General features: G+C 51.9%; 1 protein-coding gene across 1 annotated transcript; it reads left to right on the top strand.

Moving 5' to 3' along the window:
* Window positions 1-5,324: 5,324 nt before the first annotated feature.
* Window positions 5,325-10,769, top strand: MSX1 (msh homeobox 1). The gene is made up of 2 exons (XM_053402500.1): window positions 5,325-5,931; window positions 10,191-10,769. The coding sequence occupies exons 1-2, from the start codon at window positions 5,478-5,480 to the stop codon at window positions 10,619-10,621; spliced, it is 885 nt and encodes a 294-aa protein (XP_053258475.1). The 5' UTR covers window positions 5,325-5,477; the 3' UTR covers window positions 10,622-10,769.
* Window positions 10,770-17,255: the final 6,486 nt, after the last annotated feature.

The raw sequence follows: 17,255 nt of genomic DNA, 5'->3' as shown, positions 1-17,255 counted from the left end.
TTCAAGGCGACTAACGAAGACAGGCTGCACTCAGTGCGCTTAAGATCAAAGGGCAAGAGGCACTTTTAAATAAGAGCAGAAGAACCTCTCTCAGAGAAGTCTTCAATTCCATCAGCTGAACTGGGGCTATGAAATCTCACGGACTTCCCTAGCCCTTAAGCGAAGCCCCCCTCCCCGGTGTTCCGTTCCTGTGCCCGGTATATTCTCTGGGTATGGTTTGGCTCCAGCAACAAGAAATCAAAGGTAACGAGGGCTGTCCCGCTCAACTCTTAAGCGCTTAAGTGTGATTCACACGTGCATGTAATCCCGCCATACCTCCAAACTGGATGCCAAACCCTTCGCGACTGGCAAGTGAATGTATGGACGGGAGTTCCCTAGAAAGCCCTGCGTTTCCGGTGAAGTTGAAATCACCTTTCGGTCAGCTGTGCAGTACCGGCTGCCGCTGCAGTTCAGGGGTACTACAAGTCAGCGCTCCAGGGGTTTAGTAGTCAAGCGACGGACATGCAAACTAACACCCAGGACCTGATCTATTTCAATGGGAACGTCTTCCCAGATTCTAGTGGTTTGGAGAGAGGAAACTCGACCGAACAGAACCCTGGTTAAATTCAGCAAATAGCGCTGGGTAAATTTACAAGGCGGCTAGGTTTGCCGGGGCTTCTCTGTGCTGTTGCAAATAAGACTTGTAGCCCAGAATCCTTCACTTTAAGACGACCAATGCCCAGTTCATAGTTTCGATAGGATTTGTTTCCAAGTATAGATATTTAGTAATCAGTGTTATGCTCGCATCAATCACTGCACATTTAGTTTTAAGTTAAGCTCGCTGAATAAAGTGAGACTTTCCCCCCTAAATAAAGCCATGATTGAAATTCTGTTGTTGTTTTGTTTTGCTTTCAAGTTATATTATCATTAAATGATCTGTTCCACCCAAGAGGAGCATGGTCCCTCACTTCTCTCTCTCTCTTTCTTAAACTCTTCCCCTCTCCTTCCTTCAAAGAAACGGTTGAGGACAAACCGGGGTAAATAATCTGTCAGCGTGTTGTGCCCATTTATAATAAGCGCAATAAAAAATTTGGAGATTCTTAAGCAACAACAATCCACACAAAATTTCGTTGCACGGATTTCATGCGGCCTCCTGCGCTCAAGAAAACCCCACAGCCGTCGGGGAAGGAGTCGCTTTGGCTAAGTCAGTAAAAGCGCCGGTCTCTTCTCCTGCGGAAGCCGCAATCTTGCCGGCTTGTAAAGGACAAGCAAGCGCCGACTGGGACGCTGGAAAAGCACCGTTGCGACCGTAAAGTGGGACTGGCATTATGACTGGCGGGAGGAATTTTCGGGATTCCGGAACGGGATTTCCACATCTACCCCCACGCAGCGCCCCAGCGGCAATGCCCGGCCTCAGTCCTGCTCTCGGAGCATCTTGCTCGCGGGGCTGCCTCGTGAGCGCTGCGGGCGGCCGGCCGCTCCTGGGGTCCCTTCCTCCCCAAGGCTTAATGGTCCTGACTAGCAATGCCCACAGACCCCAGCCCCGTCGAAGCAACGCCCAAGGAGCTGGGCTGGTGGGAACAGCCGCCGACTGCGCTCACATGAGTGCCAGTTATCCCCTTCTGCAACGTCCTCCCGCTTTGGGGGGGGGTGAAGGGGTCCCAAAGAATTGCCCGTGCGGCCCAAAAGCAAAAGACTGCGAGGGGCTGGATCCTGCGTCTTCCCCGTCGGGGCGGGGGAGGGAAGAGAGGCGGGGTTGGGCGAGCGCGCTCCTTTGGCCCGGCTGCTTGCGTCGGGGTCCTCGCCGGGCTCCGGCGCCTCGCTCCCTGGACGCGGGTTCGCGTCCTCAATAGGCCCTCCAGCGGGAGCCTTTGATGCCGCCGCCGCTGGCGCCTCCAGACAACATCCCTTGTCTGCCCAGTAGAGGCACTGACTAATCGTGACAGATTGTTTATTCTCGCAATTAGCGACGCGGCCGCTTCTGGGGCGCCCGCGCAGACGCCCCTTGGACCGGGCTGGCCGCGCCGTCCAAGGGCAGCGGGAGAGGCGCGCGAGAAGCGGACCTCGCTGGGTTCCCACCAAAGGCGGGCAACGCAACCTGGCCGCCAGAAGCGGGATAAAAGAGGAGGAAAGGCGCGGCGTTTTGTGCTTGGGGCAGGAGGCCCCCTCCCAAAAATCCTATCGATTTTACTCTTTGGTCCACGGGTCAGAGAAGCGAGCAGGCGCGTTCCTTTCGCGGAGAGCCCCAGGGTTCCGCCCTAAATTCTTTCTGGAGATCCGCATGGTAGGCCCCAAGGGTGGGCGGGCGGAACTTTCCCCCAGGAGTCTAAGAAAGGACCCTGTGAGGAAAGGGACCAGAGTAGAAAGGGCTTTAGCAAGCGAATCTCGGTCGGCATTAGGATCCAAGGAATGCGCAGACACACCGCAGCACAACTATTGGGGACGACATCCACGCTGTATACTAAAACGGGGAAGTTTAAGTCGATTTCTCCCAGAAAGCAGACCACATCCTTGTGGAAGGAAATTCCACTCCTATCCAAGAACCTTTTCAATATGGGGTGAAGCCAGGACACGCAGGTGTGCTCGTGATTTATTGGTTTACTTGGTTTCATAGATTTCATAGAACCAATTTATTGGTTTCATAGATTTCTTGAGGCCTGCAACAAATGCATGCGCCTTAGAGAGGAATATACTTCAGTCCAATAAATGGTTTAAGCGATCCAGATCTAGTCTAGTCTTAAAATCTCGCGCACACGCAGGAACACCCTCCAAATCACAGCGTGCATTCTCACGCGGGCACGCGCGCGCCCGCTTCTCCCTTTCTGTGAATCCATGGATCACAAATCGCTCATCCCTCCCTAGAAATAAATACTTTTAGGCTGCAGGCCTAGGGCCATTTACCCGAAGCTCCGTGGGCCTTTTACCGAGTAAGATATTGCCGTTAAACCCCAAGATGGTGCGTGGAAGTTAAACATAAGCTTCCATTTTTTCGGGGTTAAGTTTAGCTTTATCGTTCATCACTAAGCCCTAGGTTACTGTACCGCATTTATTTCAATGGCTCCTCTTTGAGCACCCGTTACACGGCTGACCCCCCCTATCGTGTTATTTATTGTTTCAGTAACAGCAGCAACAGGAAGAAGCAGTGTCGTTATTCTTATTAAAGTATATGGAGACGGCGATAGAAAGAAATGTGTAACGTGTTCCAGGAGAGATGTGTGAATATGAGCAAGTTTGATTTTCATCCGAAAAGAGGGTCTTCTCTTCATTGAGGGTATTTTGTTGCTGTTGTTTTGCGGGGCGGGGGGAGGAAGGAAGAACCAGGCGCTCTAGGTCCACACTGGGAGTCCCGGGGGCAGAGCCAGGGTGGAGCAGCGCTTAAGAGCGTTAGCTCGACCTCGGGAGATCTTTGTTCCTCCTCAGCCACGAAACTTTGCGAGGCTTTACTCTCGGCAAACCTGGCCCACTTCGCAGGGCTGTTGTAAGGGGAAGTTGGCGGGGGGAGGGATTCACATACGTGACCATGAGCTCCTTGGAGGGAAATTTACATACAGGAAATATATTTATGCAGTAAATAAATAGCGATACTCGAGGTTGGGTCATCCATCTACGGGAACGCAATGCTGGGTCTGTCTGCGCGAGAACCTAGGCGCAGCCTGAAGAACCTTCCCGCTTCCTTTTCCTCGGCTCCTTCGCGTATTGACAAACCTAGCTTTGCTGTGACATTCACCCATCCATCCCATAATCTAAGCGCTCATAACCTCCCGTCTTCCTGGGGCCCCGTTCAAAGGCAGGGGCTCCGCTGTCCCTCCCCGTTTAGATAATTGCCCTTAAATGACTGCAAGAAGCTCTTGTGTTTGGCCGAGATTAGAGCCCCGCAGCTATCAATAAACTTTTCCCAGCAAGCGGCCAATCCCATTATGAGAGAGAGCAGCGCCTTTTACTGCACATCCGTCCTGGCCGCGAGGATAAGGGATCGTAAAAGGCATTCACGAAACAAAATCTCCTTTTTAAGACCTTAATTGGTCGGGACTAGAGGTTAGACTTCCTTTAGGGTATTAACGCTCCAATCTCTAGGCACCTTTACAATGATTCTTTACCAAAGAATGATCCCGTCGCCACACTGTACGCCTTATCCATACAAACAGAGCTCTAGGAGAGATACACCAGATACAAATGATGGCCAGGGTTTGCCCCTCTTTTTGCCTCCTGCTTGTTTGCTTGTTTGTTAAATTGCCTTTTTGTAAGCCGATGGGGAAGACTAGCTATACTGTATCTGCACTGAGACTGGGTCATACCGAGGGCAGATCGCATCCTCATCCAAATCCCTGCAAAATCAAGTATAGCCCATCTAATGCTAATATCGTATTTAATACATCGTATTTAATTCATTGGCTTATATATTGGACTCTCTGTGGTTTTTTGTTTGTTTGTTTTTGTCAGTTTGGGAGTTTATTGTGCTTAAGAAGAACTTTTATTTCACAACCAGAGAGGTTGCCATTCCATCCACACTTGCCTGGAATGAGTCTCATTGCACTTACTTCCGAGTAAGCTACACGACGATGCAGCCAAATTTAATAGCTTTTTTCCACGTTGATTTCCCCTCCAAACGCGAAAGGCATGTGTAAACGTATCCCTTTGAAATCAGTGAGCATCAAAATGATATTGGGCGGCGGGGGTGGGCAAATATTACATATTATTACAGCATTCTCTCTATCTCTCTATCTCTCTCTTACACACACACACACACGAATGCAGCCCATATTCAAAGAAGACTTATTTATTTTATTTCACATTTATTTCACAAACTCAATATACCGCTTGATTGTCGGGAGACACTTCAAAGAGAATAAAAACTCTAAATGGTTATGGTAGAACTAGATTGCACGCCGCTGATTGCGAGAGAAGGGGTAAAATAATTATTCTACAATAATCTGAAGATGAGCATCGTCGTCCCAAGCAAAGCTGCCGCCTGCAGCTCAGGCTCGCGGAATTTCCATTGCAGAGACGGAGCGAGCGGGACGGAAGGGAATCCAAGCAAAACAAACAACTCCTCGAGGTGAATCGACGGCGACGCGAGGTGAATGGGAGCTGCCCAGAGGCGGAGAACGAAAGTCCGGCGCGCAATGGCTCCCGGCTAGCGCCGAGCAAAGTTTCTTCGCGGCTTGGCGGGCGCGCCGGGCAGAGTCGAGCGGAGGCGCGCCGGGCGATCCCGCCTCCTCTTCCTCCGCCTCCCGGTCCTCCTCGCGCGCTCTCTTGCGCGCCGCAACCAATGGGAAGGCAGCGGGACCCCCCTTCGGAGCGCGGATTGGCCGCCGTCGGGGGCGGCCTGGCTTTATTAGCCCGCCGGGCTGGGTCCCGGGCCTCGCCAAGCGGAGCCCTGACGAGCGAAGGCGCCGCGCAGCCGGGAGCGCGGCCGGGCCTGCCTCACACTCCGCGCCCACCTCCATGAGCGACGGCTGCGAGGGCTGGGGCGCCGGCGGGGGGACGGGGGGAGCTGCATGGCCCCGGCGCTGGAAATGACTTCTGCTCAGAGCGCGGCGGGGAGCGAGGAGCCACCCGCGCCGCCTTTCGGCAAGCCCGGCCCGACGGGGCCCCCGGGGGCCACCAGGGGCCGGGAGGAGGGCGGCGGCGGCGACAAGCCTAAGGCGGCTCCGGCTCTGCTACCCTTCAGCGTCGAGGCGCTCATGGCCGACCGCAGAAAGCCCGGCAGCCTGCCCGGCGGGCCCGAGCGGGGGGAGCCGTCGGCGCACCCGAGGCCCCTCAGTCCCAGGAGGGGGGCGCCCTCTGCCGCGGCGCCGGAGAGACCCGCCTCGGCGCTGGCCATCGCCACCCATTTTGCTGTCGGGGGATTAGTCCAGGTGCCCGAAGAGGCGCTCGCCAAAGCCGAAAGCCCCGAGAAGCCGGAGCGGACGCCCTGGATGCAAAGCCCCCGCTTCTCTCCGCCGCCGCCAAGTAAGTGAGCAGCCGGGAAGCGCACGTGGACTTGGCCGGGAAGCGAGTAGCCAAAACGCTGCGGTTGAGGATGGGGAAGCCGGTCTCGGCTGTCACTTAAGACAAGGGACTTTTTACTTTCCAGTAAATGCATGTGTTGAGCGCCGGAGAGATGTTCCAGGTTGCTGCTTCCGCTCGTGGAACTTGAGTTGCTAGTTAAACAAAATACAAAACAAACAAACAAACCAGCCGGCCCCCAACTCAAAGCGCGTAGGTGCCCGGCCTTGATTCCTAGCTCGAATGGGGCAGGCACGCTCAAAAGGTGTTTACTTGGAAGCATAGGCGCCGACTCCATGGGGCTTGAGGGGGCCCGAGCCCCCTCAAAAATTCGTTTGGGGGGGCTCCGCCCCCCCAATAATCTCCGGCGCCCCTCCAGCAGAGCGCCATCGCCGCCCCTCCCCCAGCCCAAAATGCACAGGGGGGGCGGGCTGCATGCCTCCTGCCCTCCCTCCCGAGCAAAAGCTCCACCCAATTTCCTTTGGAGCTGATTAATAGGCGCAGCACGCTCTCCCCTATTCGCTCACGAGGAGGCGGCGCCACTTTATTTGCATATTCATGAGCTTATTTATTATTCATGAGCTTTCCCGGGCCCCCCCAATATTTTTTATAAGTCCGCGTCGCTGCTTGGAAGTAAGGAGCACCGGTTTCTAACAGGGTCGGCTTCCCCTTGCTTAAACCAATCCTTGGTCTCAAGAGGCCTTGCTTGCAAAGTATTAGTCGGATAGCGGCGTTTTAGCCGAATTAAAGCCGAGAGCGCCGAGCAGCCCGGAAGCTGAGATCGAGGCGACCTTTTTAGAATATGCTTAGAACCAGAGCAGCTTCCATGCAGCTCCTGCCTGCCTGCCTTCCGCTGCTGCTTGACTTGGCCGTGAAGCAGCGGCAAGCTGCCTGCAGCCCCAGTGCTGCCAAAGGGGAGCTGGGGAGTTGCCTTCACTGCAGATCGTGTCGCTCCTGTAGAGCCCGTTTGGGGGACCGCCTCACTTTCCCCGCAATCTTCGCTTCCCGCTGCCTTGAAGCTGGGACTCTAGGTAGAGAGGGGCCTTTTCAGACAGCTACAGCTGTTGGTAGCTGACAGTTGCCCAGAGAAGCCCAGGGTCCCCGGGAAGGTCTCCTTCAGTGAGTTGGGAATGAAAGGTCACTGGTTCCTTGGACCTGGTTTCTGAACCGGTCACCGCTTTCCAGGGGGAGGGAGGGGGGGATGCCTGGGACTTCCGGGTTTCAGGGCCTTTTCCGCCACCCAGGAGCCCGTTTCTGGGCTGAGAGAGACAGACAGACAACCTGAGTAAGGACATTTTAAACCACTGCGGTTTGCACACCATCTGGAGAACCAGAAAATCGCTACGAGCACATTCGTGCTTTTTAAATAAAAAAAATGCTAAACAAATAGGAAAACGTAATAAGGAAATCCGATGAGTTTCGGCTGCTTATTTCTACTGCGCTTCTCGTTAATGGTCCTTAAATTGCGCTGTTGGGAAACAGAAGCAATTACAGCGGAATCCTTTCCATCCCCACTGAGAAGTCCCACCGAGTTCATTTGGGAAGACTCCCACCTATAGGGTTTCAGCCTTATTTTCCCTGCGAGACCTTCCACAACATCCTGTGGCCCAGGAAACTTAGCTTCCAACTCAAAGTAGTTTACTTTTCTCAGCAAACTTTTTAGGATCGAAGGTGGCGGAGTCCATGTAGACCCAGCCCTGCCGCACAATCCGCCTCAGTGATTCGTTTTAAAGAAAGTTGCTTTGTTTACGGATCGGCCTGAGCAGGAGAGGAATTAGCGGGGACTTTTCTGCCTCCTTTTCTCTCCCGCGGATTAAAACAAGAGTATTTTAGCAGTTTAAAATAGTTTAAGGGCGCTATTTTAATGTGCTCTAACTCCTACTTGTGTCCGTGGAAATTCCTTTCAGTCAGTGAGTAGGAGAATCCGGGCAGAGGTAGCTTTGGAGAAAATGCCCATAACATTTCTAGCGATGCTAAATTCCACTTCAGTAGATCGCTGTGATTTGAACCGTTTCTAAAATGTCCAGCAGCCTCACTTTTGAAGTTAGGGGTTTGTTCCTTGAAAAGTGATCTCTTGGACTTCCTACCGATATGTAAAAAGTGAAAAGCAACTGAAAGTAACAAAACAGGCTTCTCTTGTATTTTTTGTTCAGGGCTCATGTCGTTTTGGATTAATTAGGAATCTCTTTCCAGCTGGATTCCCAACCCCTGTAATTGCAATTTATTTTTAAAATGTTGCCCAGATACCAGGAAGTAATAAGGTTTTGTTTTTAAAAAAGCAATCTTCCAAATTATTGCAAACGGAATGTGAAAAGAGAATCTATCCCATATTGTAATTGTCGTCCTGCTATGGCTTCCCCTGTGCAATGCACGGAATCTATAAGGGACGGGGTTGGGGAAGAGTTATGTGAGTATATCTTCAAAGACTATCGAAATTAAACATATTAGGAAGAATATATTCTCCAGGTCAGCTTAGCGTCCTACCGTGGGTAGCCTTAACTTAAAATGGGCCAAATCCACCGGGAAAATCTTGCAGCAAAGATACTCCGGCATTCCCGAGGCCTGCGTTGGTCAACTGTGGCTCTTTCCCTTCAACGGGGTTTGCTTCCCGTTGGAATGTCTCCAAAGGATTTCATCACAGCTGGCAGTCCCGGCCTGTGCACTTTTAACTCAAAGTGATGAGTCGCAGTGGGAATTGCTCCCAAGTAAAGGTACCTACGACTACAGTAGCTCCAGTGTCTTTTCTGCTAATGGAAACACTGAAAGCGATCTACAACTTTTGTGAGTGTTAGCTTCACGATGGAAATGCTTCACTTGGATTCAACTTGACTTGAGGCTATGATTTAAAACAATTAACTTGACTCCGTTAAACCTGCCAGCCTTTATTTTCAAGTAAATGTGTTTAGCAGTCTAAATTCTTCCGCTCCAAAGGGTGTGGGTCGGAATGCCGAGAGTCGTTCTTAAAACAGGCCATAAAAGGAACAAGCGGCGTCCTCACCGACTCCCTAATTAATGACATGCGCACTCTGTTTCCCAAGAGGGCCATAAACGGGATGTGAGTGACAGGACCTGCCCTTTTCATTTTTTAAATTTTTTTCCTTTAGTTCAATAATTTATGGTTTCCTTCCTCCCCCAACCCCGCTTTCCCCTTCTTATGAACTGCCCCAATACTTTATTTTTCTATCTGAAGCACTAATAAATGCACCCAACCTCTTAAAGAAAACGCACCATTTTGGGGGCCACGCGCGTCTTCCCCCACGGATAAGCCTTTGGGAGGGGTTGGCTGTGGCGGCGGCGTGGCTTGGCGTGACACCCAGGCGCCTCTTGGAAGGCTGCAATCCTATTCGCTTACGTGGGAATGAGGCCTTTTAAAGCGAGTGGGTGGGATCAGGCTGATTTGGGCTGTCAGAACGACCTCTCTCTCTCTCTCTCTTCCAGCTAAAAGTCGCCTCCTTCTTTAAATCTGTACAATTCGGGGGGTTTCCAGCATCCTATTTGTTCAGTTGCAAAATGTCCCCCTGGCTGTAAGTCGACTTGGCTTTCCTATCCGGGAACAGCTCCGCTTCAGTAAAATGCAAGGTCCAGTCCGTTTGAAAGTCCTTCTGCATTTTAACGCGGCTCTTTCTTAAGTGTGTTTAGGATTGTACCACCATACATCCTCCAGGTTCAGACTCCAGTTACTCTGAATCATTGTAACTCCGCTCAGCTGAATTTAGAACCCAGCTCTTGAAATATTCTAATCTGGAAAATCCCGAAGAAATTCCCCTTACAGCTTAAATAAACCAGAAGCACTGTATTTAATACCAATTTGGCCCATTAATTTCAATAGAGCTAAATTGCCTTACTGTGGTTTAACTAGATGACGGTTTAACCCGAGCAAGCTGTCAAACGAGACCCGCCTTACAGCCGGTTTCTAAAATACGTTCACTCTGAATTAAATCCTACTGAGTTCAGCCAGCGATGCTTATTTCCTGATAAATTTGCCCAGGTTGCGGGTCCTCCTGCACTTTAAGATTGCTCTTCCGCTGAGGCGCCCCTGCAAACGGCTTTGGGGCTTGCGGGGTGAGCAGGTGGTCTGATCCTGCGCGCCAGCCGGGCTCCTTCGCCTTCCCGGGATTGTTGCGCCTTTTGCCCGGGGGGGGGCGGTCGGGCGGCGGGGCGGCTCGGCGCGCCGGGGTGTCTTTGGGAAGGGCCTTACCGGGTGTCGCTCGCTGTCTCCGCAGGGCGCGCCAGCCCGCCGGCCTGCACCCTGCGCAAGCACAAGACCAACCGCAAGCCGCGGACGCCCTTCACGACGGCGCAGCTGCTGGCGCTGGAGAGGAAGTTCCGCCAGAAGCAGTACTTGTCCATCGCGGAGCGCGCCGAGTTCTCCAGCTCGCTGAGCCTCACCGAGACGCAGGTCAAGATCTGGTTCCAGAACCGGCGCGCCAAGGCCAAGCGGCTGCAGGAGGCCGAGCTGGAGAAGCTGAAGATGGCAGCCAAGCCCATGCTGCCGCCCGCCGCCTTCGGCATCTCCTTCCCCTTGGGCGGCCCGGCGGTGGCGGGCGCCTCTCTCTACGCCTCCTCGGGGCCCTTCCCGCGAGCCGGCCTGCCCGTCACCCCCGTGGGACTCTACGCGGCGCACGTGGGCTACAGCATGTACCATCTCACCTAGAACCCCCCAGGGCGAGCCCGGGGCTCCTCCACCCCAGAGGATCGGGCCTTAGCGAGAAGGCCTGTCAGACGTGTCAGCCCTCGGTCCCTCGAAGGACAGGCACGGCCAGCAGGGAAGGAAGGAGAGCTGGTCCGCTGGACTCGCCCAGGTAAAGCCTCTCTCGAAGGACCGGAATACTCCGCAGGCTTGGGCTGCCCCTTTGGACGCAGGAGTCAGACTGTGGACACCCCGCCCCCCCAAATCCCTCCAGGCCCCAGGACTGCACTTGCTGCTCTTTGCCGCTCGTTCTTCCACCAAGCCCCGTGGAAGGGCTCTGCGTACTGTGTAATATACTGTACAGTTGAAAATTTATTATCGTTTATATTAATAGCTATATTTGATAAATAAATTAATTTTAAATGACCTTGGGGTGAATGGTTGGACATTGCCTTCTGTCCTGGAAGGTCTGCAAGGTTTCATTCCATCCAAGCCCTCTGAATCTGGGGCTCCTGTTGATTATTTTTATCATTACTTCTCAAATCTGGCTCTTAGGCCCCCACTCCCCACCCCTGCATTTCAATGCAGGCTGTGCAGAACTTCGTGTGGATTGTCCTCACTTATTTGAAGAAGTTCAACTGATTTTAAAGAACTTACTTGGAAGTAAAGTGCCTAGGTTTGCAGTGCAAAGACCTAGATTTCTCTGGTCTGAAGAAGACCAAAGGTGGTGTATTTTCATAGGTCCCCAAATCTACTGCTTAATTGGAAAGTAAGCCTTGTTGCCAGCAGTGGGAAGCGACTTCCCTTTCTGTCCTTCCAAGAATATATATCTACCATTGGGTTCCTCCTTTTCAGAACAAAACAAATTTCACAAAGGCCTCCCCAGGCACCCAAGCATTCCTATTTCAGAGCACAGTCTTGGATCTGAGTAAGTAACAAAAGCTGTGCAAATCTGATCTCATCAGAAAAGCTTCCCATCTAGCGATATAAACCGAGCTGAGCTGAGCAAACTTCAGTGATCATTATTGTGACACCTACTGCGTTGGAAAAGCATCAGTACTGCAATCCTGTGCCTAATGACTTGAAAGTTACTTACTCTGAAGTAACTATACCTAGCATTGCAACCTTGCATTCGAATCCTTGCCACAATAACTTGAGTAAATCCATTTATTTCAATTGGAAATGTTTGAGAATTAGCCTCACTTTTCAGATTATTTTTTTTCTATTCAGGCGTTAGGGGAATCGTGCTAGGTGTTGTGGCAGGGCGTAAGCAGTACATAAATGCAAGTAAGTTCAAACTGGAATTCATGCACTGTAAACTTGTTCAGGACCCAGAGTTCCATACAAATATTAAAACTCCTGGAGTGCTGAAGGGGGTGTCGCCATAGCTGGAGTTGCAGCCTTTCCGCAACGTAGGCTGCTATGCTGTGGACATTTACAGGGGACCAATGGTTCAATCGGTGGGGTGTGTGTGTGTGTGTGTTTTTGTTAGGTCATTCGGAGTAAACACGCATCCACTAACCTCTCCGTACTTAACTCCCTTCCCACCCACCCACTTTGCAGCCAGGCTCTTATCTATGCATGCTTGCTCAGAAACAAGGTCCAGTTGCGCTTCTGGGCCCCCGCCAACCCAAATTCGCGGGCAGACGGCTGCAGTTGCAGCAGCTTCCCTGGAAATCCGTTCACCGCACTTTCTGCTCGCGCCGCAGGTGAGTAGCTTGTTTCGCTTTCAGGTGACTGCAGACGGGGCTGCTGGCCGGCAAGCGGGTGGGCGAGAGGGACTAGGCACCGGCCACGGGCTGGACTCGGGGGCTGGTCTAGGGGGCAGGCGGGAAAGGGGGCCATGTACAGGAGCTCTGGCCCCGGGATCGGCTTTCTCCTGCGCCCCGGCAGGGCTCGCGGCCTCCTGCTTTCCGGGAAAAGAAAGCCCCCACCTTCGCAAAACGCTGCTGGAGATCTGAAAGGGATTCGGTTCCAAGCAGCAGGGAGCGCGGAGAGGGGGGGACACTCCGGGGCGGATCCTCCTCCTTCCAAAACGTCGGCTGGTGGTTTCGTGGGCGCGGCTCGCGGGCCGCTTCTCCCCTCGGCGATCCTGCGACGACGGTGGCGGAGCGCGAAGTTTTGCGCGCGCCCTGGGTGCTGCCTGCGGGTCGAGAAGAAGCGGGCTCCGCCCAGTCTCGTGAAGCCCCAGTTCTGGGCAGCGCGAAGCCCCTCCAAGCAGCGCGCCAGCCTCGCCTTCCCTGCCGGCTGCCCCGGGAGCCGCTGCTGCTCGCTCTCTCGTCTCCTCCCGGCTCACACGGGCAGGAAAAGCTCCGCGCGGCGCTCCCTCCTCCGGCCTTCTGCCCCGTCCACTTCTGGCCGGGACTCGCCGGCTGGGTCGCCTCAGGCGAGGGCGGCTCCGGGAGAGGAGAGGCCGGCGGGCGGGCGGGCGGACGAAGAGCAGCCGCCCCGCTCGGCCTCCCCTCAGTCCGGAGCCCCCTCGCCGCTCCCCTCGCCCGAGGGCGATTAATAAGGGGGCCAGGACAATACGTCGGGCGCTGCCGTCACACGCCCGAGCGCCCCGGCTGAATGGCCAGGCCGCCACAAAAGGCGCCGGCGCCGCGGAGGGAGGCGTCGGCGGCGCTGCTTCTCAAGGGCCTCGCCGGCGAAGCGAGCCGCGCTTTGGTGTCTTTGTGGCCTCGGGAGCGGCGCGGCGGGGCGGCGGAGCAGGGCCGCGTCCCTTTTCACCGGGCGGCGCCGGCGCCACGCAGCCCAGGCCAGGTTGGCTTCCTTTCCGGGGCCCCGCCAGCCGCCTGCCCCGCTCCCAATCAGAACAGTTGAGGGTCGCGAGGACAAAATGGGGCGCGAGTCCTGTCTGTGAGCAGGTCTCCGTAGAAACATCGTGGGGCGGGCAAGCGAGGCCTGCATTCCCACGTAGTGTTCCCGGGCCCCTGGGGTGGATTATTTTATCAATTACTTAATAAATAATAATGAGGGCTGCCCCAGCTTGCAGGCCCCGGCCAGGGCAACGGGATGGTCCAGCCCAGCTCAGGAAGCAGTTTTCCTCCTTCATAGCAACTTCTTTAGAGGCCCGGGATGGCGAGAAGGGTGATCTGCAGTGGATCGGGAAGGATTTCTAGCCCTCATTGTTTTACGCAGCAGAGATAATAAAGCAACCACCCCCCCGACTTCCCTAAACTAGCTGCTTAAAATGATGCAAACTTGGGGTGACTGAGAATAGGTTTTGGGGGTGAAGCACTGCAGGTTCCCTTGAGTCTGATACTGAAAACAAGCCTCTTTGCTTAGTAACTGCTCAGAGGCACCTTGTTCTTTCATGCTAACCCTGTTCTTTCATTCTAACTTTGCCTTCTAAGGACCTTCTAAGGAGCCTCCTGGACCAGGCCAGGGGCCCGTCTAGTCCAGCACCCGGTTCTCAAAGCAGCCCACCTACCCGATGACACTTAGGGGAAAAGCGCAAGCAGGACCGCAGCACAAAAGCACCCTCCCCTTGTGCAGCTGGTGTTCAGAAGCATTGCTGCTTCCATCCCTGAAGCAGAGCAGAGCCATCATGGCAAGTAGAAGTAGATGGCAAGTTCCATAGTTTAACTATGTCCCGTGTTCTTTTATCTTGCTCATTCTTCCAACATTCACCTTCACTGGGTGCCCAGGAGTTCTTAGTGTTATAGGGGGGGGGGGGACTTTTCTCTATCCACTTTCCCCATGCCTTGCATTATTTTATAAACTATTATCACCCCGCCTTTTCTCTAAACTATAAAGTCTCAAACGCTGCAAGCTTCCTTAAGGGCAGCAGGGGGGTTGCCCCACCCCCTTTATCATTTTCATTGTCCCTTTCATAACTTTTGCTTACTCTACAGTATCATTTTTGAGACGAGGGAACCAGAACAGTTTCTAAATGGTATTGCACCAAAGATTTGTATAATGACATTAGGCTATTGGCAGCTTTATTTTCAATTCCTTTCCTAACGAGTCCTTGCATGTAATTTGCCTTTTGATGAGCTATCTTTTATGACTCCCAAGGTCTCATTTCTGGTCTATCAGTCTACCAGTTCAGGACCCCATGAATGATGTGCAGGTAAGACTTTTTTTGCCTGGATATGTGTCTGGTAGATCTTGGGGTTGTAGTAAAACACAGAACCCCTTAAAGCTTGAAGCCAGACCTCCTCTGCTGAAACTGTGATTGGCAATAGAGTTGAGACAGTGGAGGAGACAAAGGGGAGCATTTATTTGCCCAATATGTGCTGGATGGTGGAATTCACTGCCACAAGATGTGGTGATGGCTGCTAAAATTGGCAGTGGTTAGGGAGGAGGGGAGGGGGCTCTCCACATGTTCTAAACAGAACAATCAGCTGGATGCATAGAGGCAGTAAAGGAGGGTAGGAGAGCAATGCCTTTATATCCCTGCTTGCGTTTGCATTTTTCAAAAGCGTATGACCGGCTGCCACTGGAAGCAGGATACTGGGCTAATCGTATGCTGGACAAAGCCTTTTTTATTATGTTCATATATGGACTTCCTTCCCTCCCCTCCATAGCACCCCACTTCCAAGTGCTAGCAACTTTAAGGGAGCCGGTGAAGCAGCAGCCAATCAGAGATGTTTGTGTTGCAAGTGGCGGGTGCGTTTGAAACGCTTGGATCACTTGCAGCTGCACCCAGAGCTGGAAGTCATGCTGCAGACGGCAGACTCCGTTTTGCGCAAAAAAAGAGGAGCATGTGTGGAGAGATCTGAAGATGAAGGCCACCCAGCTTTGCATTTTAAAATAAAATATCTGAACTCCTGGCTTTTGATCAGCTGTGCTCCTTTTCAGGGAAACTATTCTTTGGAAAAAGATTTTTGAAATCCATCTTTCAGTGTGACATTTCCTTCTTTCAGAAAGGCAAAAATTACTCCCCTCCCTGGAAGCACTCTGGAAGCGCTGTGTTGCTACATAGCCGATTGAAAGCAAGCTGCAATAATGTCTTTTTAGCAGCTGACTCTGACCTAGAGTTAGGGCTGTACCACTTCAGACTGAATGTGCAGTTCATATTATGGATTACTCCACACACAAAACTTACCCTGCATACAGAAAACTTAGTGCTGGGAGCTCAGCAGAATTCTAGTCTGCGCTTCCTCTTGATATTCTAGCTTTCTATGTGCAACAAGTTATTGTAGTAGTAAAAATTATTATTACCAATAATAAAAGTAATGGCATTATTGTTATTAGGAGCAACGGATCACATAAGCCCCTACCTTCAGTCTGAACGGTACAGCATCAGCCTGGGTCTACAACGGACTTGAGTGGGGCTCAAACTGCACTTTCCATTTAGTCTGTTAAATCTATCCCTGGCTTAAAAAACAGAACAAACCCCACACACTCCTGAAAAAGAAGCTTCTGATGCTGCAGGGCAGGGGCTGTTCCTGCCATTGGTTCCTCTAAAACTTTCCTTCCCCAAGAGGTGTTTCTCCTTCCATTGAACACAATATGAAGGCTTTGCATCTTTTCTCCCACAGGTAGGGGAACAGCTTGGGGAAAACCATTACAGGGAAATTCACTAGTAGGGAGAAGTCTTAAAGGACCTATAGGCTCGTCTTCTGCAGCTAACCACAGCCTCTGAAGCTGCTTTTCTATCTATCTATCTATCTATCTATCTATCTATCTATCTATCATCTATCATCTATTTATTTATTTATTTATAAGTCTGAGAAAGGAGACAGAGATCAGTGTCATTCAAGGGTGCTTCCTACTTCCAGGTAGGAGTTTATTGTGGAAATGGTGCTGCTATGTATGTATATAAGATTCTTTTGCAGAGTCTGCATATGCTGTCACCATCAAAATGACAGCCCCTGCTTTTTGCAAGTTAATCTGTATTTCCCTGTACCATGTGAAATCTAAGGAATCTGTAGACACTGTTGGTATGGAAGCTCCAGCTCATTAACATTTGGGGGGGGGGCGGTGATGTTGCAACAGGTCGTATGTCCATCTGCTCCTCATGCCAGCACAATCTAGTCACATAGTTCCCATTGACCCAGATTATTTCTGCTGAAGACCCATTCAAATTTCAAGAAGCTGGTTAGGAGCAGCAGCCATCTCAAAATCACCACCTTGGAGACTAATCACTAATTTTGGGGGGGTTTTGGCCGGGTGTGTGTATGTTGATAAAGGTCAATCAATATTCTGTTACATGGTCACATAGAGAGGTTTTGCACAAGACACCAGTATTAAAAAGAAATGGAAGTGCCTTCCCTCCACAAGAGCACAAACCTCTCTTTTGCCCATTGTGAAGCGTAAGAATAGTGTGAACATTCACTCTTTTGCACGTCTGCATTTTTTAAAAAAAGTGTGCATACAGGTTGAGACATACCCAGAGCAGTAAACAGTGGGGGGTGGGGTTGAGGGGAGGTACAACCCCCCCACCTCTGAATATATTTCCTGAAGCTCCACCCACCAATTTGATTGGCAAGCCATAGAATAGCAGTGAATGAATGAAAATATCCATGACCGGAAAATGGGAAGGTGTGGAAATGAGCTTGCCAAACGAAGATACAGTATGTAAACACTGGATGTGAAGGACTCATCTGCACTGGAACCACCACTGGAACTATCTATGAAATAGGTTAAAGGCTTCTTGTTTTCATAGCTGAAGCTAGTCAAATTTTGATGTGCATGTTAGAGAGTCATACTT

The sequence above is a fragment of the Podarcis raffonei genome, chromosome 9 (genome assembly GCF_027172205.1).
Source record: "Podarcis raffonei isolate rPodRaf1 chromosome 9, rPodRaf1.pri, whole genome shotgun sequence".
NCBI lineage: Eukaryota > Metazoa > Chordata > Lepidosauria > Squamata > Lacertidae > Podarcis > Podarcis raffonei.
Note: the sequence above shows the minus strand (reverse complement) of the source record. Positions and strands in the feature narration are given on the sequence as shown.